At 40.1% G+C, this 26,343-nt stretch overlaps 1 protein-coding gene across 7 annotated transcripts in view; it reads left to right on the top strand.

The window, feature by feature from the left end:
- Positions 1 to 26,343, top strand: part of RFC1 (replication factor C subunit 1) — an 84,871-nt gene that overhangs the window by 52,665 nt on the left and 5,863 nt on the right. For all 7 annotated transcript variants that reach the window (XM_036254459.1, XM_036254487.1, XM_036254478.1 and 4 more), the window contains 13 exons: positions 673 to 780; positions 2,371 to 2,550; positions 4,252 to 4,356; positions 7,781 to 8,180; positions 9,855 to 9,964; positions 11,277 to 11,391; positions 12,902 to 12,993; positions 13,186 to 13,323; positions 13,466 to 13,561; positions 13,683 to 13,781; positions 15,478 to 15,632; positions 15,757 to 15,874; positions 25,307 to 25,452. In XM_036254459.1, coding sequence (XP_036110352.1) covers positions 673 to 780; positions 2,371 to 2,550; positions 4,252 to 4,356; positions 7,781 to 8,180; positions 9,855 to 9,964; positions 11,277 to 11,391; positions 12,902 to 12,993; positions 13,186 to 13,323; positions 13,466 to 13,561; positions 13,683 to 13,781; positions 15,478 to 15,632; positions 15,757 to 15,874; positions 25,307 to 25,452 — 1,862 coding nt within the window. The remainder of the gene's footprint in view (positions 1 to 672; positions 781 to 2,370; positions 2,551 to 4,251; positions 4,357 to 7,780; positions 8,181 to 9,854; positions 9,965 to 11,276; positions 11,392 to 12,901; positions 12,994 to 13,185; positions 13,324 to 13,465; positions 13,562 to 13,682; positions 13,782 to 15,477; positions 15,633 to 15,756; positions 15,875 to 25,306; positions 25,453 to 26,343) is intronic.

Genomic DNA, 26,343 nt, shown 5'->3' with positions numbered 1-26,343 from the left:
AGGGATAGAAATATCAATGAGAGAGAACATCTACTGGCTGCCTCCTGCATTCCCCCTACTGGGGATCAGGCCCACAACCTTGGGCGTGTGCCCTGACCAGGAATCGAACTGTCGACCTCTTGGTGCATCAGTCGATGCTCAACCACTGAGTCACACCGGCCAGGCAATGTGTCTGCTTTTTGAAGTAAAGCTTGCCCCTTTTTTGAGCCAGCTGTTTATATGAAGCCATTAATTCTCAGACCATTGTGTTTATATCCCCAGGGGTGTAGAGCCACTTAAGTTGTTTAGGGGAGTGTGAAGCAATAGGATGAATGTAGGATGTCTTCTTGTGTGATCAAGTTCACGGGTATATTGTGAAATAGAATTTAAAATTCACGTGTATCTTGAAATAAAATACACTCTTTTTATTTTTTTGCTTGGGGCTGGCAACTTGGCTTATGCACTAATCTACCCTGAGATATGTACCTTTTGAGAGAGTGGAAAGATTTGACAAGGGCTGATGCAGGGATGTTTATAAGCCAGGCATGTGTAAATGGGAGTACCTGCGTAGCTGAAAGTTTTCATTTCAGAACCAAATACAGAAGTGACTTCATATTTATTTATTAATATGTATTTCTAATTTTACATCAATTTTGTATGAATTTATTCAATTTTCTTTCACTATCCTTAAAGTCTGTAAGTCCTGAAGATTCTGAAAAGAGACGCACTAATTATCAAGCTTATCGAAGTTACTTAAATAGAGAAGGTCCCAAAGCTCTGGGCTCCAAAGAAATACCAAAGGTAAGAGTGCTGGGAAGGCATGGCAAGGTCTCTGGCCCATGTGTCAGTGTATGTATTCACTAGGTTTACAGCAGCAGAGAATTAATAATTAAAATGAACAGGAAAGCCAGTCACCATATTTACTAACTAGAGGTGTTTATTCCATTATGAATCACTGCTTGATACTTAGAAAAATTTTTCTTGAACTACAAGTAGCCCCAGTAGGGCTGGGTTTTGAGGCATACTGCAGTTATAAGACTCTATGCCTTCATGGTACTTGTCGTCTAATTCAGGAGAGACCATAAGTAAATTATTATTTACTTATGATTGTGATATATGTGTGCCAGTCTTGCCTCTTATACAAAGTGTATGAAAGCCTCTGCTTGAGAGGAGGACTTTAGGTAAAGTGCTGTCCTTAGGAAGATAGTCAGGTTTTAGTGAAGATGAGGATATGGGGGCAATGTTGGAGAAGAGGTTGAGGATATTGGGTGGTTTGCTGGTCCTGCAGTGAGAGTTCTGGAGTGGAAGAGCTTGGTAGGGAGGCTAGAAATGCTGAGATTGGATAGGTAAAAAGATCTCAGAGCCATAAGGGGTGACCGATAGTTCAGGAGATGATAAATGGCGTGTGGGATAGGGACTTGCATGTCAAGTTTTATAAAGTTGTTTTGAATTTATTGACAAGTATTTAAGTACTTGTAGTGTTCAGAAGGTGATTTTAATTGCAGAATCATAGGGCTTGAAGGGACCTAGAGATGTTGTTAAACATTTTCTCCCAGCCGATTCAGATCTATCCCCACCCGCCCTAACCCACCCCTGCAAAAGATTCTTCATCTGTTGGTGAAGGATTGAACTTGTATTATGCTAGTCTTTGAATTTTGTTTGGCTGCCTTTCATGCCTCTTTTAAGTCTGTGTTCAATTCTCTATTCAAAGAGTAATAAGTAACTTTATATAATTTTCATTTTCTTTGGTTATAGCTTTTTATTGAACCATTGCAAAAATTTAAAAAATATCTATAATTATACACAGTTCCAATTAAGATTAAATGTCTCTTCCATCCAGTTTACTTTGGCCAGTGTCTTTTATATTATCAAGTTATCTTTCCCACCAAGAGATGATATGATCTTGCCTTTAAGTTATGTACAGGTTGTTAGATTTACTGTCATAGGATACACAACCAGAGGGAAGTGCAGGAGCTCAAACTTGTTTAGCTTTCAGAATTGAAGCTTTTCTTTCTTAACAATAGCAAGGTTTTCTGTGGGTGGATTGCATCTAGTTGTTTACTTAAAGTTGTACAAGTTCACTAGTAGTTTAAATATTAAACATAATGAAAATAGTATGACTGGCTAATTTTAATAAGCTTTGCTAACTGTACTGAATTTATTTCTTCATTGCTGGTTTTATAAGTTTGTTAAATGTTGGCCATATAAGAACGTCTCAGGATTTAATTTCAGCTTCTGCTTATTTGCTGTAAATTTCCAGCAAATTTTTCCTTGCTGAGATTATTTATGATGTCAGATGAGAAAAATCAACTTCCTGCAGTTTTGATGCCAAATATTTCTTTGGAAAGCTACCATGTAATTTCCTCTCTGCTTGAACATTTTGGTTTTCAGGGAGCTGAAAATTGCTTGGAAGGCCTTATATTTGTAATCACAGGAGTGCTGGAGTCCATTGAAAGGGATGAAGCCAAGTCTCTAATTGAACGTTATGGAGGAAAAGTAACCGGAAATGTCAGCAAGAAAACAAACTACCTTGTCATGGGTCGTGATAGTGGACAGTCCAAGAGTGATAAGGTGGGTGCTGCTGTATTCTCAGCACAGTGAAACAGCCTGCTTGTTTTGGCAGGCTCTTGATATGACCATTTGTAGTAATGCCCTTTACACAAAGTTAAGAGAAGAAAAAAATGGAAAAATGATTTCTTCCCTATGTTATTTCTTCTCCATGGAAGTGTTGGCTTTGATCCCAGAATTTTGGTTTTCCAATTGAAGGCACAGTTCCTGTTTACTTGACTTTTTTAGTGTAATATTCTAATTTAAATTTTTTTTGAAGATAGAAGAACTTTTTTGAAGTTGGGTTTTTTAATTTTATTTTTTTTAAATCCTCACCCAAGGATATTTTTTCATTTGTTCTCTCTGTCTGAAAGAGAGAGACAGAAACATTGATGTGAAGAAGACACATCGATTGATTGCCTCCCACACGACCCCGACCAGGGCCAGGGACCAAACTGCAACTGAGGTACATGCCCTTGACCAGAATTGAACCTGCAACTCTTTGGTCCTTGGGCCAGCGTTGTAACTGTTAAGCCAAACTGGCCAAGGCGCAACTGCAGTTTTCTTTTCAGTCCTAAGTATTGTTTTTTTTTTCCTTATCCTCACCTGAGGACATTTTTGCATTTATCTACAGATAGAGCAGGAGGGAGAGATGGAGGAAGAGAGAGAGAGAAACATTGATGCGAGAAAGAGACATCGAGTGGCTGCCACCCACACAACCCCAACTGGGGCCTGGGACAAACTGCAACCGAGGTACGTGCCCTTAGTGGGAACCGAACCCAGGACTCTCCGGTCCGCATGCCGATGCTCTAACTGCTGAGCCAAACTGGCCAGGGGCTAAGTACTCTTATATATGCCACTTAAGTATTTTATTGGAACTCTGGAAGTAGGATTGTGTGTAGCTCCAAGTAACAGAATACTCTACTCACCTTGGTTCAAACAAATAGCTGCTTATTTCTTAAGGTAATAAGAATTCCAGAGGTAGGCAATTGCTGGGGATGGTTCAGCAGCTCAGTAATGTAGTCAGGCTACATTTTCTACCTCTTTTGTCCTTATTTTGTTAACTTGAGACATTGTGCATGTTGCCTTGTGTTGATAGCTGGCTCTAGCTCCAGCTGTAGGCATTCACGTCCACATTCATGGCAGAAGAAAGGGAGGCGTGGCAAGATGTCACACTGGCCTTAGAGGAGCTTTCCCAGAAACTCTTCTTGTAAAAGCCCACCTAAGTTTCCTTGGCCAGAGCTGTCACATTTCATTCAGTGCTATGAACAAGGTTGGGAGGGAGAGGACTTTTCTGATTGTCTTAGACCGATCATAATTTATTACTTGGAGATGGACACATTGGAGTTCTGTTAGTATAGGGGAGAAAGTGGGGGGAAATGTCTGCCAGATGAGCTGATCCTGGGAGAGGGGATCAAGAGCTGGACTTAGGCCCTAGTGACTTTGCCCGTTGTAGGGTAGAGGAAAAGGTAAAGCAATCCAGGAAAGTGGCAGTGTGACACCTCAGCTACCAACTTACTCTTAGGGATGTACCTGTCATTTTCATTCTTTTTAATGGTACTTTTTCATAAATATGGCTTAAAAAAATAATTTCAGCATTATCTAATTTATAAATGTGGTTTTTTCACCTATAAAGAGGCCCTAGAATCTTTCTCTCTCTTTCGTTTTAACAGAAAGTAATGGTTAGATTATGGGTTTCTAACGGTTTGCATTTTTAATCACTAGGCAGCAGCCTTGGGGACAAAAATTATTGATGAGGATGGCCTATTGGATTTGATTCGAACTATGCCAGGCAAGAAGTCCAAATATGAAATAGCAGTTGAAGCTGAGGTTTGTGTAAAATGAACTTTATTTAAGTTGGTTTGTAGCAACTTTCCTGTTTCATAGACATTTCTTGGGTAGCTACAGGCCTGTTGGCTAAAAGATTAACTACTTCTGCAAATAAACATACTTTATTTCCTTTTGAGTAGGTGGACGCTGCTTCAGGATGTCTTCTTTGATGCATTTTCTTACCTTTTAAAAAGGAATACGAGGAGAGCGTGAGAGGACAGTGTATTGTAATTACCATATCTACTTATTAAACTTCCCATACTTTCCATATTCTTGCAACGACTTTGTGCAGAGGTTATTACTTAAGAGTTCTTTAACGGATATGTTATAGGTATCAGAATGATAAATTCATTTTTACTTAAAACTATATTAGGACTTACTCATTTGTGGTAGAAACCCAGCCTATATTAGGTTTAGCAAAAAGGGCCAAATGTTGGCTCACTAACTGAACTAAGGGCAGGGTGGGCCTGGTGTAGGATTATTGGATCTGGAGGCTAGTGCTTTCAGGGCCCTTTTAGTTTCTGTCTCTCTGCTTCTCCTAGTGTTAGCCTCGTTTGTTCCCATGTATACAGGTCTTTTCCAAGTGCAGGACACGGGTGCCAGTAGCCCAACTTTAACGTCCTCAACTCTGTTACCCAAGTGACAAGGTGGTCTGCCATTTATTCCAGTTAGAAACATCTTGGGGAATGATTTGTATTGGCTCTTCACCCAGTGTTCCCTAATATTGACAACTTACCTAACCATATAGCACAGTTATCAAAACCAGGAAATTGACATTGATACCATACTGCTAACTAAATCATACATGTTATTCAGAATTCACATTTCCCCCTATTGTCTTTTTTCTGTTCCAGGATCCCACACTGCATTTAGTTGTTGTGTCTTAGTCTCCTCCAGTTTATGACAGATCTTTCGTTCTTGGAGGAGCCACTCTTAAAAAGTTTGGATTTCTTTGATGTTTTCTTATGATTAGCTTGAGGTTATACATTTTTGGCAAGAATACTACAGAACTGATACTGTATTGACAGTGCATCATATCAGATGCACATGATGCGATATCTCTTATTGGTGATAATAATCTTGATTACTTGGTCAAGTCAATGTCTGCTGGGTTTCTTTATCAGTAAAGTGATTATTTCCCCTTGAATTGATACTTTAAGATTATGCTAATATCTTATTAATCCTCAAATATTCACCCACTAAATTTAGCATCCACTTACTGATGAAGAGGCACTAATTTTTTTTTTTATTATTCACACCACAAATTATTATTTGGATATTATTCACACACCACACAATTCATTCTTTTAAAGTGTATAAATCTGTGGTTCTTAGTATATTCACAAGATTGTGCAGCCATCACCAGAGTCTAATTCCAGAACATTTTCATCACTCCCTGAAGAAACCCTGTGCACATTCACAATCAGTCCTTGTAGCTACCCCCTGGCAACCACCCATCTACTTTCTGTGTCTATGGATTTACCTATTCTGGACATTTTATTTAAAGGAATATGTGCAATATGTAGCCCTTTGAGTCTGTTTTCTTTCACTTAGCAAAATGTTTTCAGGGTTCACCTATGCTGAAGCATGTGGCATTGCTGCATTTCTTTTCATTGGTGATAATATTAATACACTAGTGTGTGGCTATACCACATTTTGTTTATCCGTTCATCAGATTGGTGGGTGGATGGGTTATTTTCATTTTTTGGGTATAATATAAAATAACAATATATGTGTATGAAATAGAATAATGCTGTTGTGAACTTTGTGTACATGGTTTTGTGGAGGTTTTTTTTTGTTTTTTTTATCCTCACCCGAGGATATTTTTCCATTTTTTGTACAGATAGAGTAGGAGGGAGAGAGAGGAAGGGAGAGAGAGTGAGAAACATCGACGTGAAGGGACACATTGAGTGGCTGCCACCCCCACGACCACCCAGGGCCGGGGACAAACTGCAACCGAGGTACGTGCCCTTAGCGGGAACCGAACCCGGGTCTCTCCAGACCGCAGGCCGACGTTCTAACCGCTGAGCCAAACTGGCCAGGGCTTTGTGGAGGTTTTTAAAAAAATTTTTTTATTTTTCAATTACAGTTGACATTTTAATATAATATTATTTTCAGGCGTATGGTATAGTGTTTAGACATTTATAGAACTTACAAAGTGATCCCCCAGTAAGTCTTGCATCCACCTGACACCAGATACAGTTATTTAGAGGCATTAACTTTTAAAATTTTTATTTTATTTTATTTATTTATTTTATTTATTTATTTATTTATTTTTTTTTACCCTCACCCGAGGACATTTTTGCATTTATCTTCAGACAGAGCAGGAGGGGAAGAGGGGAACAGAGAGAGAGAAAAATCAATGTGAGAGAGACACATCAACTGGTTGCCTTCTATACATGCCCTTGACCGGAATCAAACCCGCAACTCTCTGGTCTGTGGGCTGATGCTTCCATTGCTGAGCCAAACTGGCTAGGGCATATTTTATTTTATTTTGTTTATGTATTTATCCTCACCCGAGGACATGCTTTCATTGATTTCCAGAGAGAGAGGAAGGGAGGGAGAGAGAAACATCAATGTGAGAGAGAAAATTCGATGGGTCGTCTCCCATACGTTTGCTGACTGGGGATTGAATCTGCAACCTAGACATGTGCCCTAACCAGGAATTGAACCCACAACCTTTTGGTGTATGGAATGACGCAACCCTGCAACCTGCCTCCCCTCTGACAACTTTCAGTCTGTTCTGTATTTAGAAGTCCATCACTGTTTTGCTTGTTAGTTTATTTTGTTCATTAGATTCCACATATGGTACTTGTCTTTCTCTGACTGGCTTATTTCATTTAGCATAATTCTTGGAGTCATTAACTTTAAATATATATATATATATTTGTTTTTATTGATTTTTTTAGAGAGGAAGAAAGAGAGAGATAGAAACATAGATGTGAGAGAGAAATTTTGATCAGCTGCCTCCTGCATGCCCCCTACCAGAGACCGAGCCCACAACCCAGGCTTGTGCCCTGACCAGGAAGTGAACCCAGGACCTCTCAGTCCATGGGATGATGCTCAATCTACTGAGCCATACTGGCCGGGCGGCATTAACTTTTAACTAGTTGGAAGACTGAAACAAAAATCTCGTAATCCATTACTCTGTTTTTTCAAACTGATATTGGATTATTAAAAAACAAACAAACATGTTTTCACTTTTAAAAATTGTAGTTAGGTGCTTTTTATTGTGTTTGTTGTTAATTTTTATAAAGTTTGGATGGTGATGATTTCCGCAAACAACGAGGTCCATTGTGAAAAGATAAACCTAGCTTGGGTAGCTTATTTGTATATCTCAGATTGTCCTGTGGAGTACATTTAGCAGGATAGAAATTCTTTATCTCACCAGGTTTCTTTTTTTCTCATTTTTACAATTTTTAAGATGAATAAAGAAAAGTCCAGATCAAGGAGAACACCCCAAAAAAATGTCCAAGGAAAAAGAAAAATTAGTCCAACTAAGAAGGACTCAGAATCCAAAAAGTGCCAACGGACTCCCAAAAAGGAAAGCACTATGACGTCAGTGAAAAAGGAAACAAGTGTGTTTCAGAGAGGCCTGGACTTCAAGGAGCAGGTGGCTGAGGAGACAAATGGTGACAGCTGGGCTAGGAATTTGGCTGATGACAGCAGTGAAAATAAAGTGGCAAATTTGCTCTGGGTGGATAAATATAAGCCAACCTCGCTCAAGACCATAATTGGACAGCAAGGTGACCAGAGCTGTGCCAACAAACTTCTACGCTGGCTCCAAAACTGGCACAAGAGTCCATCCGAAGACAGGAAACACGGTGATTTTACAGCTGCATTCATTGTTGTGTCTGTCTGTCACCATGTAATTGCCCAGTTGCTCTTATGTAAGGAAGTCTAATAGTTGGTTCATTCATCTCAAAGCAAGCATTTATTGAGGGCCTGCTCTGAGCCCAGGTGCTATACTAGAGACTCCAGAGGTGCTATTGTGAACAAAGCACAGTCCCCTTCAGTGAGCTCACAGTTGGTGGGAGAGACATATATGAACCAGCAATTAAAATCTAATGTGCTAAGTACTGTTATAGGGCTAAGTATAGGGTGTTAAAGGGATGGAGGTGTGTGGTCAAGGATGGGGCTATATGTTCCCATTTCTGGAGGAAGAGAAGTCTAAGCCAAGATTTGGAAACCATGTAGGACTTAGCTAGGTGAAGGCTGGGGGCATGGGTGTTGGATGGAAAAGAGTACATGTACCAAGATCTGAAGGTATATGAGAGCATGTCTGCTCAGAGTGCTGAGGAGAATTGGGGGAAAGGTGCGAATAGAAAGCTGAGGAACAGTTATAGATTGGGCATCCTGAAGACCTAATCTGTAGTGTATTTGCTTTTGGTAGGCCTGATGGTCCTGAGCTTCTCTCGTTTCTGTGCTTGTTCACCATGTGTTTGTCATGGAATATGAACACCCACAATATACATATAGTGTCTAAAATGTTATTGGAGCTGAGGTTTCAGATCATAAACCGTAGTCGTGTTTTCTTGAGCTTTAGTCACAGCCCTGGAGGATATTGTGTAAGAAATAAGAAGGCAAAGTTTAGTGAGCAGCACAGTAAGGTCATCATCAAAGTGGTGACTGGCTTGTTAATGCGTGTTGTCACTTGACACTGGCCAAGGATGCCAGTTTATTTTATTTATAACAGATAATATAATTGTAATGATACGGAGTTAAGTTGAAGTTGACTTGCTCTTTCCAAAACCACATAAAATGTACCCTAAAAGGGGGGATTTGTTTGCCTGGAGAAGACTTAAAGGCTTCAAGTGAACTATAGTCCCTTTCCCAGGCCTGCAGTAGATTTAAATCTTAGTCCTTGTGTACCTGTGTGTGAGCACCCTGTGTATGCCCAGAACCCTGTATATGCCAGGCACCCATGTCATAGGGGAGGAAGAATGCTGTAGAGCTGTGCAAGATAGTTGAAGACACAGCACACGGCATCTTTAATTTATTTTTTCTTTTTGTGATCACGTAAACCCATTATGCTTGTTAACATTTATCAAGGCCTGCTGGGCTCTGTGCTTGGGCACATCCCCTCCACATTTCTGCCATGCACATTACTATTGTTACCCTCATTTTATAAGGGAAGCAACAGGCTAGAAGGGTTAAGTCACTTCTGAAGTTCTCCCAGCTGGTGAGTGGGGGAGTTAGGATTAGAACCCAGGTAGCCTGCTTGACCCGTGCCTTTGTAGCAAAGGAAATTATAAAAGTATTGTTTCAAATCAGAGTTTTAAAGTAAATGAGTCTTAGTTTTTCATTTTGGGTGGAGGTGATCTAGGGAGTAGAATTTTACTAAGTGCTCTGGAAACTATTGTTTATACTTTGTGGGAAATATTCTGCAAATTTAGAACTAAAGTGGAGGACTGCCTTCTATGCTAAGTTCATGACAATTAAGCCCAAATTTCTATTAGGTAATACAGGTAACACTGGAACTTCTTTCTTCCTAACAGCAAAGTTTGGTAAATATGCCAGCAAAGATGATGGCTCTAGTTTTAAAGCAGCACTGCTCTCAGGCCCTCCAGGTGTTGGCAAAACAACCACGGCCTCTCTGGTCTGTCAGGTGGGTTCCATTGCAGTGCAGGTGGAGAGAGAATGTGGAGGGCTTGTGTATGGGATGTGCGCATGTGTGAGTACGTACGTGGTGCATATGTATTTTAACCTACTGTGTATATACTTTCCTGAAATTAAACTTTTATAATTTGCTTTGGTTTTTGGGATATTTGTCATTTTCATTCTTTTTCAAATATTTGTAATTATAATTATAGGTGATATTTGCTTATGTACCAGGCAGTATATTAAGCCTTTGGGTGCATTATTACATAGACAATATAAGTAGTCTTATAGACACAAATGTCTTATATGCCCTCCTAAGAATTTAGTGTACTGTTACCATCATATGGCAAATGAGACGGGCTTAGGAGGAGAGTGTGGCACGGTGTGAACCCAAGTATATGGGACCCTGCCTTCGCTCTTGTGGTCTCTCTGGCTGCTGTATCTAGACAATGAGAAGACAAGGCAGTAGAGCAAACCACAGTTTATGGGCATCAGAATGCTATGAAATGATCCATGGAAGGTTACCAGAATGATAGAATGAAGGACTTTAAACTTATTTTAAATTTATTGCTGGATTTCCCAACCCTTTCCCATAAGCTGGGGTTTTCGTTCCATCTTTGTTGTACGGACCAGAGCATACATTTTTAGCAGGTATAGTAACTTTGTGTTTTCTACTCTAAAAACATTAACAAATCAAAGAAATACATTTTCCCCTAGTCTCTCCAATAGTGAACATGACCTTTTTCTCCCTTTAGTATTGTCATTACCTTTTTTTGGAATTCAGTTAAGACTTTTTTTTAATGCCTTGTGATCAAGGTAATGATCAATTTTGGGAAATGAACCAGAAGAACTTAATTTTTTATGATTTGAGAGGACAATTGTATATAGGGATAACTTGACAAAGAATGATTTAACTTTATTATTTATCTTGAAGTGAAGAATTACTTTTTGGCATCTTAGATTAATTCTTTATCTGATATTGAAATCTTGGGATGGTTATATTTAATTCTTTTTAGGATTTTAAGAAGCAAACGATAAAATTGCTTGTTCCAATATATTCTTCCAGGTTAGTGATTTGTCATCTGAGGTTTTAAAACCAAATGTGTGTGTGTGTGGTATGTTATGGACATGATATTTTAAACTCATTATTGTGAGGTATATTATAGTTAATCTCATTGTCTGTTATTATCATACTTTATCTTTTTACCCCTGGTTCCTTATGTTTTTTTTTTCACCCTCTTTCTTCCTTAACTGTCTTTTTTGGAGGGGGTGGGATACTTTGCCTTGTGGTAAAGTAACAGTTTCCAATATTGTGATAGGAATTGGGATATAGCTACGTGGAGCTGAATGCAAGTGATACTCGGAGTAAGAACAGTTTGAAGGAGATTGTTGCTGAGTCACTGAATAATACCAGCATCAAAAGCTTTTATTCAAGTATGTGGCTTTTTGAACTGTTTTCTTTGGTTATGTAAGAAAAACTAGTTCATTTCAATGTTTAGTAATCACTGCTATGTTCTAGGCACCCTGCTAAATCCTGGGGCTCATGAGAGAATAAGAAAGCCTCTGATGTAACTCTCTTATAAGACAATAGTTATCTTTTTTTAAGGCCTTAGATATTTCTGAGAATGTGATAAAAATGCCTACATGGACATATTTATGTATTTTACATATGATTTTAGCAGATTCACAGGTGAATCCTGTGAAGAGGGCAAGAAAATAAATAATACAGTGTGATGAGTGAGGTGACAGAGGCCTGTAGATGAAGAAGTGATTCTATTTGGAGTATTCAGGAAAACTACCAGTAAAAGGATAACATTTGTTTGAAGGGCCTTGAAGAATGAGAAAGAGACTCATTTGTGGGTGGAAGGGATTATTTCAGACAAGAGTAGTAGGAAGAGGAGAAGACAGTATGGAAGTATCAGTGTTTTAGAGGTTGTAGCTAGTGGTCTGGTATGGCCAGAGCTTATGGGGACAAATAGATGCCCAAGTAGAGACTAAGAAGTGCATGTTTAGAACTTATGGTATACTGCATGGTCATCTGAATTCTTGGTACTTTCAGCAGTGAAAATCATTGTCAAAAAGAAGTTGCTTGGGAAACGTCACTCATACTTGGCTGGTGGGAGTGTAAATTAGAACACCTCTGCAGAGCAATCTGGCAGTATTTCTCAAAGCTAAATGACAGTCCTTTAACCCAGAAATTCTAATTCCTGGGTTCATTGTTAATATTTATATATCTGTAAAATCACATATGTCATGGATATTCACTTAGTGTGATTTATAATAGCAGAAGATTGAAAGTGTCTTCACATTTTATTAGTAGATAGAGATTAAGTAAATTATGATTCACGTGTAAAATGGAACATTACTAAACAGCCTTGAAAAATGTGGTTTCTATATCTACAGATAAGGAACAGATCATAAAAATATGTTAAATGACCAAACCAAGGTGTCTATTTTTATGCACATGTTTGGTTTAAAAAAAGTTGTTTTTTTCTTTATCGATTTTTTTAGAGAGGAAAGGAGAGGTAGAGGGATGGAAACATTGATTGGCCACCTCCTGCATGCCCCACACTGGGGATTGGGCCCATAACCTGGGCATGTGCCCTGACCGGGAATTGAACTGGTGAACTCTTGGTGCATGGGTTGACACTCAACCACGGAGCCACACTGGCCAGGCCACATGTTTTTAACATGTTTTGAATATCTCTGAAAGGATATACAAGAGTCTGTTCACAGTTTGCCTCTGGAGAGGGAAACTGGGTACCCTAGGTGGCCAGGGTGGGAGGGAGAATCTCTTTTCACTGCATACTTTGGTGCCATGTTAATTTTGTACCATGTACTGTTACCAGTTTCAAATGTGTGATATAGTTGTTTATAAAGCAGCAGTGTTTGAACAACTGTTATTTGTTTCTGACCCACCCCACTGCTTCTCAACATGGGTTAGGCGGAGCAGCCCCTTCAGCAAGCATGAAACATGCCCTCATCATGGATGAAGTAGATGGCATGGCAGGCAATGAGGACAGGGGAGGAATTCAGGTGACGAAAGCATTGCGTTTTTGCAATTTTACTTTTGATGTTTTACCAAAAAATATATAAGAACTAATTATTCTGTGATAGCTATGGCAATTAAAGTATGTTGCTGAGGAGGTTTTTAAAACAAACTGCATACATTGTGTGGTATTTTGTTTTTGCAAATAATTATTTTTGTGTTGCAAATTTGCCTTTTAGGAATTAATTGGCCTGATTAAACATACAAAAATTCCCATTATTTGTATGTGCAATGATAGAAATCATCCCAAGATTCGCTCTTTGGTTCATTATTGTTTTGATCTTCGTTTTCAAAGACCTCGGGTTGAACAGATTAAGGTATGATGTTTGGAATTATTTTTTCATCACACTATCCTATTTATTTAAAGATCAATTTCAGAAGTACCCGATAAATATTTTTAAAATATCTGATTATATAACTTTAAAGAAATTATTGAAGATTTTCCTTTGTCAATTTTAGGGTGCTATGATGTCTATTGCATTTAAAGAGGGTTTGAAGATTCCCCCTCCAGCTATGAATGAAATAATTCTGGGAGCCAATCAAGATATCAGACAGGTAAATTAAAGATATATTATATGACAGTTGATAATTCTTTTGAATTAATGCCTTCAAACTTTTGAGGAGGGGATGGCAGTTTTGTCCCATCTTGATAGTGTCCTATTTGCAATTCTCTTAGGTTTTACACAACCTGAGCATGTGGTGTGCACGAAGCAAGGCACTGACCTATGACCAGGCCAAGGCTGATTCTCAGAGAGCCAGAAAGGACATCAAATTGGTAAAATGAGTTTCCATTGCTTAGTTAATTCTTGTTGGGCTGTAGTTCCTTGACACACTGTAGAACCTGTGGATATTTATAATAAGAGATATAGAGAGATGGCGGCTAGAGTGTTTCTAACTCAAATGAAATTTTATTTCAAGGACTGTCAGTGTATAGTAAATTTTTGAGAAGGGAAAGTTTTAAATTATATATGCTTCAATAATTATAAAATGGCTTTCTCAGAGTCCTTGATGTTTAGATTTCATTAGTGTATTGAATGGCTTTAGAACTGTTCAGAATAATCTGCTTTTAATGGTTTATAGTTCAATAACCTCCCTGAAACTAGAGGTCTTATCAGTTATCTCTGTGTTCTGTTTCACATAGTTAGTACTCAGAATTTATTACAGTTAAAGCAATGATTAAGTAGTGTTTCCCTCCCCCAACACTTTAAAAAAAAAATCCTTACCGGAGGATATTTTTTCCATTTATTTTCAGATAGAGTGGGAGGGAAGAGGAGAGAGAGAGAGAGAGATAGGGAGAGAGAGAAAAAAACCATCAATGTGAGGGAGACACATCAACTGGTTGCCTCCCACACGACCCCGACCAGGGCTGGGGACAAACTGCAACCGAGGTACGTGCCCTTGACTGGAATCCAACCTGTGACTTTCTGGTCTGCAGGCCAAATTTTTTTTACAGCAATTTTAATTTCACAGCAAAATTGAGAAGAAGGTGCAGAGATTTCCCATGTATGTCCTGCTCCACGTGTGTATAGGTTCTTCTGTTATCAAATCCCTCACCAGAGCAGTACACTTCTTACAGTGGATGAATCTGCACTGACACATTGTCATCACCCAAAGTCTATAGTTAACCTGAGGGCTGACTCTTGGTGTTGGACATTTTATGGGTTTTGACAAATGCTCAATGACATGTATCTGCCATTGTAGCATACTAAAAATCCTGTGTTCTGTCTATTCATCCCTCCTCCTTCCCCCTACCTCTGGCAATTACCAGTCTTTTTACTGTCTCCATAGTTTCACCTTTGTGGAAATGTTATGTAGTTGGAATCAGCCTTTTTATATTGGCTTCTTTCACTCAGTAATATGCATTTAAGTTTTTTCCATATCTTTGCATAGCTTAATAGCTTGTTTTTTTATTTTTTTATATTTTTAAGAGAGAGGAAGGGAGATAGATAGAAACATTGATGTGAGAGAGATGCATTGATTGGCTGCCTCCTCCACACCCCCCACTGGGGATTGAGCCCACAACCTGGGCATGTGCCCTGACCAGGAATTGAACCTGGACCTCTCAGTCAGTGGGACAACATTCAGTCCACTGAGCAATACTGGCTGGGTAATAGCTCATTTCTTTTTAGTGCTAAATAATATTCCATTGTTTTGATGTACCACAGTTTATTTATTCACCTACTGAAGAGCACCTTCCAAGTTTTGGCAATTATGAATAAAATGACTATAAACATCTATGTGCAGGTTTTTGTGTGATATGACTTTTTAATTCATTTGGGTAAATACCAGGTAGCACAGTTTTTAAATAGTATGGTTAAGAGTATGTTTAATTTTGTAATAAACCACCAAACTGTCTTCCAAAGTGAAGCAATGCAAGCAAGTTCCTTCTGCTCCACATGTTTGCCAGCATTTTGTTTTGTCAGCATTTGAATATTGGCCCTTCTATTAGGTGCGTCCCTCTTTCTTTTTAGGGTCCATTTGATGTTGCCCGGAAGGTTTTTGCAGCTGGAGAGGAAACTGCTCATATGTCGCTTGTGGACAAATCAGATCTTTTTTTTTATGATTATTCAATAGCACCCCTCTTTGTCCAGGAGAACTACATACACGTGAAGCCTGCAGCTGCAGGGTGAGTGTTCACTGTTAGTGAGGTTAGAATTGGTACCCTCCCCAACACTGTGGAGGCCAAATAACTGAGAGGGGCATGTGGAGTGTGGACAGTGGTATAATCCAGACTGTTTTCTGTCTTGCAGGGGTGACATAAAAAAACACTTGATGCTTTTAAGCAGAGCAGCAGACAGCATCTGTGATGGTGACCTAGTGGACCGGCAGATCCGGAGTAAGCAGAACTGGGGGCTTCTGCCCATACAGGTAAGCACAGTGCTCTCCTCAAAGTGCAGGCTCTGCTTTCGTTAGAACAGTAACAGCTTTTAGCTCTTGTAATTATTTGAAATACCAGATAAACATTATGGCTCTTATGCAAAAATAACATCTGGTATAGATTAAAACACTGTGTGGTCACTACTGTCTATTTGTTTTTCTTTCATCATCATTTCTGTCACATTTTATTTTTATTTAATTTATTTTTGTGACAGATGTTTCTCCTTCTCCCCCCATTGACACCCCCTCCTGATCCCGCTCCCCTTCCCCCAACACACACACACAGCATTGTTGTCTATGTTCATTGGTTATGCTTATATGCATATAAGTTTTTTGGTTTATCTCTTCCCTCCGCCCCCCCACCAAAGTTTGTCAGTCTGTTCCCTACTTCTCTGGGTCTATTTTGTTCATCTGCTTATTTTGTTCATTATATTCCACAAATAAGTGAGACCACGTGATACTTGTCTTTCTCTGACTGGCTTATTTAACCTAGCAAAATACTCTCCAAGTCCCTCCATGTTGTCTCAAAGGATAAGAGATCTTTCTTTCTTATAGCTGCATAGTATTCCACTGTGTATATGTACCATAGCTTTTTAATCCACTCATCTACTGATGGACACTTTGGCTGTTTCCATATCTTAGCAATTGTAAATAGTGCTGCTATGAACATAGGGGTGCATAAATTCTTTTTGATTGGTGTTTCAGGCTTCTTAGGATATATTCCTAGAAGTGGGATCACTGGGTCAAATGGCAGTTCAATTTTAAATTTTTTGAGGAAACACTGTATTGTTTTCCATAGTGGCTGCACCAGTCTGCATTCCTACCAGCAGTGTACTAGAGTCCCCTTTTCTCCACACCCTCGCTTGATTATTTGTTGATGGCAGCTATTCTGGTAGGTGTAAGCTGATACCTCATAGTTGTTTTAATTTGCATCTCTCTGATGATTAGTGGCATTGAGCATTATTTCATATGTCTCTTGGCCATTTGTATGTCCTTTTTGGAGAGCTGTCTATTTAGGTCCTCTGCCCATTTTTTTTTTATCCTCACCTGAGGACATTTTTGCACCTATCTTCAGAGATAGTACAGGAGGGAGAGAGGGAGAAAAAGAGAGAGAGAAACATTGATGCGAGAGAGACACCTCGACCAGTCGCCACCCACACCACCCCAACTGGAGCTGGGGACAAACCATAACTGCTCTGCCCACTTTCTAATTGGGTTCTTTGTCTTCCTTTTGTTGAGTTGTATGAGCACTCTGTATATTTTGGAAATTAACCCCTTATCTGATTTATCATTGGCAGTTATGCTCTCCCATAGGGTGGGTTTCTTTTCTATTTTGATGGTTGTTTCTTTTGCTGTACAGAAGCTTTTTAGTTTGATGTAGTCCCATGTATTAATTTTTTTTCTTCGTTTCTCTTGTCTTATTAGGCAATGTATCAGTAAATGATGCCTCATATGATGTCTGAAATTTTCTTGCCTAAATTTTCTTCTAGGATTTTTATGGATTCATGAGTCACATTTAAGTCTTTTATCCATTTTGAGTTTATTCTTGTGTATGGTGTAAGTTGGTGGTCTGGTTTCATTTTTTTGCATGTGGCTGTCCAGTTTTCCCAACACCATTTATTAAAGAGGCTGTCTTTACTCCACTGTATGCCCTTGCCACCTTTGTCAGATATTATTGAGCATAATGTCTTGGGTCAGTTTCCGGATTCTTTGTTCTATTCCATTGATCTATATGTCTGTTCTTGTGCCAGTACCACATTGTTTTGATTACAGTGGCTTTGTAGTATAACTTGATATTCGGTTTTGTGAATCCCCCCTACTTTGTTTTTCTTTTCAAGATTTCTGTAAGCTATTTAGGGTCTTTTTTGGCTTCATACAAACTTTTGAAGTATTTATTCTAGTTCTGTGAAATATGTTTTTTGTTTTTTTTTATCCTCACCCGAGGACATTTTTCCATTTTTTTGTTCAGATAGAGTGGAAGGGAAAGAGAGGAAGAGAGAGAGAAACATCGATGTGAAAGGGACACATCGAGTGGCTGCCACTCGCATGACCAACCAGGGCAGGGGACAAACTGCAACTGAAGTACGTGCCCTTAGCAGGAACCGAACCTGGGTCTCTCGGGACCACAGGCTGATGCTCTAACTGCTGAGCCAAACCGGCCAAGGCTGTTGTTGGTTTTTAATGGGATTGCATTGAATCTATAGGTTACTTTGGGTAATATGGACATTTTAATGATGTTAATTCTTCCAGTCCATGAACAAGGTATATGCTTACACTTTTTTATATCTTCCTCTATTTCTGTTGTCAATGTCCTGTAGTTTTCTGCAAATAGGTCCTTCACTTCTTTGGCTACGTTTATTCTTAGGTATCTTAATTTTTTTGTTGCAGTGGTGAATGGGATTGGTTTTTTAGTTTCTCTTTCCGTGAGTTCATTGGTGGTGTATAAGAATGCCATCGATTTCTTGATGTTAATTTTGTATTCTGCCACTTTGCCAAATTTGTTTATTAAATCTAGTAGATTTTTGATGGATTCTTCAGGGTTTTCTATGTACAATATCATGACATCTGCAAATAATGACAGTTTCACTTCTTCCTTTCCAATTTGGATTCCTTTTATTTTTTCCTCATGTCTAATTGCTGTGGCTAAGACTTCCAGTACTACGTTAAATAAGAGTGGCGAAAGTAGGCATCCCTGTCTTATGCCTGTTCTTAAAGGAAATGCTTTTAGTTTTTGCCCATTGAGTATTATGTTGGCTTGAGGATTTTTCATATATGGCCATTATTATGTCGAAATATTATCTCTCTATTCCCACATTGCTAAGCATTTTTATCAGAAATGGGTGCTGGATTTTGCTGAATGCTTTTTCAGTGTCTGTTGATATGATCATATGATTTTTATCTTATTTTATTTATGTGGTGTATCACATTTATTGATTTGTGAACATTGTACCAGCCTTCATCCCTGGGATAAATCCCACTTGGTCATTGTGCATAATTTTTTAAAATATATTGCTGGATTCAATTTGCTAGGATTTTGTGAGGGATGTTGGGATGTGTAGGCAGGTTGGTGTGTATCCAATAAGACTGCTATGACTCCCAGACTGTTCTGGTGTGTGGCGCCTCTTGCCTGCAGTGGGTCCTGAAGTATTCACAACTGGTTGCAGGTATTGGTCTGTTTTGGTAGGCACTGCTGGGGTGCGTGGGTCCAGCTGGTATGCTCCTGGGGTATACTGCTGCCGTGTGGGGTTTAGGTCCTGATCAGTTATTGCTGATGCTGCTTGACGCAAGTGTCAGCTCCTGGTTTGCACTGCTACTGCTGCTACTTCTGCTGCTGTTGCGTTCAGCTACCAATCCTCTGCTGCTGTTTGGGGCTGATGATGCTTAGTTCTCGGGACTTTACTGCTGCTGGTGGAGGGACTCCATTCCAAATCCATTGCTGTAGTTGTCAGGGGCGGGTCTTGGCTTCTGGAGCCTTGCTGCTGCTTGGGCTGGGGCACTGCTCCTGATCAGCCTCTGCTGATGCTGTTGGGGATGGGTTTCAGCTGCCGATCTCCACTGCTGCTTCCTGGGGATGGATGTCTACTCCTAAGCCTCTGCCACAAGGGGAGTGTCTCGGCTTCGGAGCCTCAGCTGCTATCGGGGGTGGAGCTCCATTCCTGAGCCAGTCACTGCTGCTGTTGGGGAAGGTGCTGGGCTCCCAAGCAGGTGGTACTGCTGCTGGGGATGGTGCTCACCTCTGATCAGGCTGCTGCTGTTGAGGGTGTTGCTCTGTTCCCAAGCTGGCGGTACTGCTGCTGCTTTCGGGGATGGGCTAGGCTCCCAAGCTGATGTTACTGCTGCTGCTGTGGGGGATGGTGCTGGGCTGCGGCAGTTGCTGCTTACCAGAGCAGGCAACGTAACAGCACCGCTATTGTGTGCTGATCCACATTGACATAGCCAGGTCCACTGGTCCGATGGTGCAAAGCACACTGGTAGACTCAGGTCCCTTGGCCCTAGCCACTTCCCACTGCCTCCTCCCGGAGAAGACCAGCAGATCCTTCAAAATGGTGGGGCCTTCCAGTCAAGTGGGGAGAAGCACTCTGACAAGCTGCTTACTGTGGTAGCTGGCTGCTCCCCATGCACAGCACAGGAACTCTTTGCCCTACGTTTCTGCCGTGCTTGAGGTTGCTCGTCCACACTCACATCCACTCATTCTCTCTCTCTCACTCGCTCACACTCTTGCTCACACTCTCACACACAACCTCGCTTTGGTCCTGCCTGCCGCCATCCTTTCTTCAGCTTTTTTTCTTTTAAAACTTATCTTTATTGAAGGTATTACAGATGTCTCCCTGTTTTCTCCCCATTTATCCCCTTCTCCCTGCTTCTACCCCACTTCTGCCTTCCCCATACTATTGTCTGTGTCCACGGTTATGCATATATGCATAGAAGTTCTTTGGTTTATCTCATCCCACCCTCCCTCCCCCTTCCCTTTGAGGTTCATCAGTCTAACAACCAATTTGTACTTTTTTTTTTTTTTATCCTCACCCGAGGACATTTTTATCCCATTTTTTGTTCAGATAAAGTGGGAGGGAGAGAGAGAGAGAAAAACATTGACGTGAAAGGGACACATCAAATGGTTGCCACCCACATGACCCAACTAGGGGACAAACTGCAACTAAGGTATGTTGCAGAACCTGGGTCTCTCTGGACCGCAGGCTGACACTGTAACCGCTGAGCCAAACCAGCCAGGGCAATTTGTACCTTTTCACCCTTAACCCCAGCCTCCTCCCATCTGGCGAGCAACAAAAAGTTCTCTGTATCTATGAATCTGTTTCTGTTCTGCTTGTTCATTTTGTTTGTAGATTCATTTGTTGATTGATATGTATTTATTGCCATTTTATTTTTCATATTTTTATTGGTGTTCTCCTTCAAGAAGACCCGTCAACATTTTATATAGTAATGGCTGAGTAATGATGAACTCCTTTAGCTTTTTCTTGTCTAGGAAACTCTTGATATGTCCATCGATTCTAAATGATAGCTTTGCAGGATAATCTTGGTTATAGGTCTTTGCTTTTCATCACTTTGAATTTATCTTGCCACTCCTCTCTTGACTGCAAAATTTCTTTTGAGAAATCAACTGACAGTCTAATGGGAGCTCCCTTGTAAGGTAACTAACTGCTTTTCTCTTGCTTCTTTTAAGATTCTCCCTTTGTCTTTAACCTTTTGCATTTTGATGATGATGTGTCTTCGTATGGACCTCTTTAGGTTCATCTTGTTTGGGACTTTGTGTGTTTCCTGGACTTGTGTGTCTGTTTCCTTCAAGTTAGGAAAGATTTCTGTCATTATTTTTTCAAATAGGCTTTCAATTTCTTGCTCTATGTCTTTTCCTTCTGGCACTCTCATGATGTGAATGTTGGTACACTCGAAGTTGTCCCAGAGGCTCCTTATACTATCCTCATTTTTTTGGATTCTTTGTTCTGATTGGGTGTTTTTTGCTTCCTTATATTCCAAATTGATGGTTTGCTTCTTAGCTCCACCTTTTCTATTATTGATCCCTGTAAATTATTCTTTATTTCAGTTAGTGCATCCTTCATTTCTGACTGGTCCTTATTTATGCTCTTGAGGTTCTCACTAAGTTCCTTGACATTCTCACTAAGTTTCTTGAAATTCTCACTAACTTCATTGAACATCTTTATAACCAGTGTTTTGAACTTTGCATCTGTTAGATTGCTTATCTCTGTTTTGTTTAGTACTTTTCCTCGAGTTTTGTTCTGTTCTTTCATTTGGGGCATGTTTCTTTGTCTTCTCATTTTGGCTGCCTCCCTGTGTTTGTTTCTATGTATTAGGTAGAGTTGCTGTGTCACCTAGGTTTTCTAGGGTGGCCTATTGTAGTAGGTGTCCTATAGGGTCCAGTGGCACAGCCTCCCTGGTCACCCCAGCTGGGCCCTTGAGGTACACCCTTCGTGTGGACTGTCCACTCTTCTGTTGTAATTGAGTCTTGATTGCTGTTGGCACGTCAATGGGAGGGATTTACTCAGGCTGATCAGCTGCAAGGACTTGCTGTGCCCACTGACCACTGACCTCTGACTTCCTTGGAGGATCAGCTGTTTAGAAGCCCACCGTATAGAGCAAGACTTACTTCAGCAGAGCTCTGGTACCCACTGAGTCCACTCCTTGAGTGTGTTACTTGTGGAGGTGGTTGGGTGGTGGTGCTTCAATGTGGTCTGAAGCTGTCCACTGGGTGTGCTGGCTCTGGGGCAAGGTCAGCTTCTGCCTGTGTTCTACCTGGGATCACCAGGCATAAGCTACAGAGTGGTGTACAGATGGATGCTTCTTGTGCTGGTCTTGTAGGTGCCCAGCTGTGAACCAAGTCTGGCTGCTTCTAGTGCCAGGCCTGGGGCCAGTTAGCTAGAGGTATGGGGCTCACTGAGGCCAGGTGCAGTCTCGAAGTGGCTTCTTCTTTAATTTTGTATTTGTAGAACTTCATTCAGTTTGATTTCAGGTGGTTCTGAGTGATGGTTGTTCTGTAGTTTAGTTATAATTTTGATGTAGTTGTGGGAGGGAGCAAGACTGCATTTACCGATGCTGCTATCTTGACCGGAAGTCTCACTACAGTCTATTTCTTAAGCTGGCTTTATTTTTCAGTGGTTCAAAATATGTTTATGTAAATGGACATGTGGAAATAGGAACATTAGATTTTGGTCATAACTAAGATGTGAGTCAAAAGTTTCTGTTTTACCTTAAGAATCTATTTCTTTTTTTGTCATTCTTGCCTCTCCCAGGTGATTACTAAATGGCTTCTCCTTGAAGAAGTGCAGCCAAGGGAGGTCAGCAGCCACTTTCTGATAATAGGGATTCTGATTTTCTTCTTCCTTGCTAGAGAGGCAGCTTTGTATTGGGTACTTTATTTAGGTTGATATCTTTTACTAAAAAATAGAGTTTTATAAACCTTCATAATTAAGAGTATTTGTTTTTGTTTGAGTTTTGCATATTTATACAGTATTATTGGCCTGAGTAATAAAAAGGGATTTCTAATGGTCTACTCTTCTCTTAATCCTACCCACACCTTGTTTGAAAAAAACAACAACAAAGACTCATTCTGGATGTAAAGATTTCTTTGTATGTTTTAAAGTGTTCATTTTATAACCTAATGTGCTTTTGAAAATTTATCTTAAAGAAATAATTTTAAACACAGAAAAGCTTAATATACAAAAATATTCCCTTGAAGCATTTTTGCCAGTGCAGGACAGACTCTCCATGTCCAGCAACAGAAGAATGATGGATTATGACAAATTCTCTTGACCAGAACATCATGCCACTTTTTAAAAGAAATATACATTTTTTATTTATTGATTTTAGAGAGAGGAAGGGAGAGGGAGAGATATAGAAATATTTATGAGATAGAACATTGATTGGCCTCCCTTTTGCATGCCCCTCACTGGGGATTTGGCCCACAACCTGGGCATGTGCCCTGACTGGGAATCAAACTGGCAACCTCTTGGTGCATGGATTGATGCTGAACCACTGAGCCACATTGGCTGGGCCATTATGCCACTTTTAAAATTATTCGTAGTCCAGCCTGTGTGGCTCAGTGGATTGAGCGTTGTCCCATGGATTGAGAGGTCCTGGCTCGATTCCCGGTCAGGCCATATGCCCAGGTTGCAGGCTCAGTCCCCAGTGGGGTGCATGCAGGAGGTGGCGGATCAATGTTTCTCTCTCACATTGATGTTTCTATCTCTCACTTCCTCTGTCTCTAAAAAATTAATAAAGCATATTTACTTAAAAAAATCCTCACCTGAGGATATTTTTCTATTTATCTTTAGATACAGTGGGAGGGAGAGAGAGGGAGAGAAAGGGAGAGAGAGAGGGAGAGAAAGGGAGAGAGAGAAACAATGATGTGCAAGAAACATATCGATTGATTGCCTCCTGCATGACCCTGACTAGGGCCGGGGATGAACCGCAACCAAGGTATGTGCCCTTGACCAGAATTGAAAGTGCAACTCATTGGTCCATGGGCTGATGCTCTCGCACTCAGCCAAACCGGCCAGGGCAATAAAGCATTATTTAAAAAAATAAAATTATATGTAAAGATTAGTTAATATTAAGAAATTATGCCCTGGCCGGTTTGGCTCAGCGGTTAGAGCGTCAGCCTGCGGTCCCGAGAGACCTGGGTTCGGTTCCCGCTAAGGGCGCGTACCTTGGTTGCAGTTTGTCCCCGGCCCTGGTCGGTCGTGCGGGTGGCAGCCCCTCGATGTGTTCCTTTCACATCGATGTTTCTCTCTCTCTCTCTCTCTGTTCCTCTCTCTCCCTCCCACTCTACCTGAACAAAAAATGGAAGAATGTCCTCGGGTGAGGATTAAAAAAAAAAAAAAAGAAAAGAAATTAGCCCTGGCCGGTTTGGCTCAGCGGTTAGAGCGTCGGCCTGCTGTCCATAGAGACCTAGGTTTGGTTCCTGCTAAGGGCACGTACCTCGGTTGCAGTTTGTCCCTGGCCCTGGGTGGCAGTTACTCGATGTGTCCCTTTCACATCGATATTTCTCTCTCTCTCTCTCTCTCCCCCTCTCTCTACCTCCCACTCTATCTGAACACAAAATGACAAAAAAATGTCCTCGGGTGAGGATAAAAAAAAAAGAAATTAGTTAATTAGAATAAAGCAGGATACAAAATTTATGTATAATTACAGCCTTTAAACAGGTGAAACCCTGGATATAGAAGATATCCAAGGACACCTGTTTTTCTCAAGTGTCCGTTTGCTTGATTCCCTAATTGTTAAACTTTCCATGCTTTGATCCATCTGTGCTATCAGTATCTTATATTAAAGATAATCATATTTCTCTTAAACAAAGTCTTCTCTGTGACACAGGCATCCAAGGTAACTGGTGTGTTGAGATCACTTGATTGGGGAGGCTGAGTTGGCAAGATGATCTCTTTCAGGACCATATGTTTTTTGGACCAAGGCATTTACTGTAATGAGTTGCTTTCTCTGGGACAGGTTTCCTATACGCACAGATCAGAGACAGGGAAAGGGCCTGCCTGCTCTGGAATTAGGTATGTGGGACATTGTCACTCCATTTTCCAGAGATTGTTGGAAGCCAACAGCTGCTAAGAAAGCAACTTTGTACTGAATTTATTTACTTATTTTTATTTTAAATTTTTTTGTTAATCCTCACCCGAGGATATTGTTCCATTGATTTTCAGATAGAGTGGAAGGGAGGAAGGGAGGGAAAGAGAGAAACATTGATGTGAGAGAGACACACATCGATTGGTTATCTCTCTCATGACCCCAACCAGGTCTGGGGATTGAACCTGCAAACCAGTTATGTGCCCTTGCTTGGGACTCGAACCAGTGACCCTTTGGTCCGTGGGCTGATGCTCTAACCACTTAGCAAAACTGGTCAGGGCTGTACTGAATTTAAATTGTGAACTGCAGTTTATTATTTTTCAGGCAATTTATGCCAGTGTTCTTCCTGGAGAGTTAATGAGAGGATTCATGACCCAGTTTCCCACCTTCCCAAGCTGGTTGGGTAAGCACTCGTCCACGGGCAAACACGATCGTCTTGTTCAGGACCTAGCATTGCATATGAGTCTCAGGTAAGTGGTATTACTCCATTTCTGGTATTTTACTTTATTTTTTAATTTAATTTTAATCCTCACCTGAGAATATTTTTCCATTGATTTTTAGATAGAGTGGTAGAGAGGGAGGGGGGAGAAAAAGAGAAAAAGAGAAACACTGATGTAAGAGAGACACATCTATTGGTTGCCTTCCACACAACCCCGACCAGGGCCATGGACTGAACCTGCACCTGAGGAATGTGCCCTTGACCAGGGCTTTTCAGTCTGTGGGCCGATGCTGTAACCACTGAGTCAAACTGGCCAGGGCTCTTTGTGTTATTTTATCAGCGTAATGTATTTAACCTTTATCCAATAAGGATAGCATTAGTCAGAAGATTTATATTTTGATTTTGATTTTATTGCTAACTAGATAATGATCCTGAATAATTTTTTGTTTGTGTGTGAGCCTGAGTTTTATTATCCATAGTCATTATAACACTTATCACTTAATAGGATACTTTGGAAGAATAAAGCCAGGTGGTAGATGTGTCATAACTTTAAGATAAATTTTAAAACTATGTAACTCTGAAGTAGTGCTATTATTGTAATTGTGACCATGTCCATTACTAGTAGGCATATAAAATATCTCCGCTTCAGAATAATGTAATTGGAAAAGGAAGTTTTTAAAAAAAGAACTAGTTTTTACCTACTCTAGTAGTAAACAGACCTAGTTGTTTGGGCTAGGGAAGTGGATACTCAGATGATTGAAAACCATTGTACTTGAAGAAGTTTAAGGATGCTCAGAATTATTATTTAATACAATTTTGTTAAAGTTTAGAAACTTAGAAAATGCGCATGTATACAAATATTAAGTGAACTTTAGGGATTTATTTTTAGTCATGACTACTTGAGCAGTCTCATTTCTCTTTC

This window comes from Molossus molossus, unplaced genomic scaffold (assembly GCF_014108415.1).
Source record: "Molossus molossus isolate mMolMol1 unplaced genomic scaffold, mMolMol1.p scaffold_m16_p_1, whole genome shotgun sequence".
In the NCBI taxonomy this organism is placed as follows: domain Eukaryota; kingdom Metazoa; phylum Chordata; class Mammalia; order Chiroptera; family Molossidae; genus Molossus; species Molossus molossus.
The sequence above is the reverse complement of the archived record's forward strand: the minus strand, read 5'-3'. Positions and strand labels throughout refer to the sequence as shown.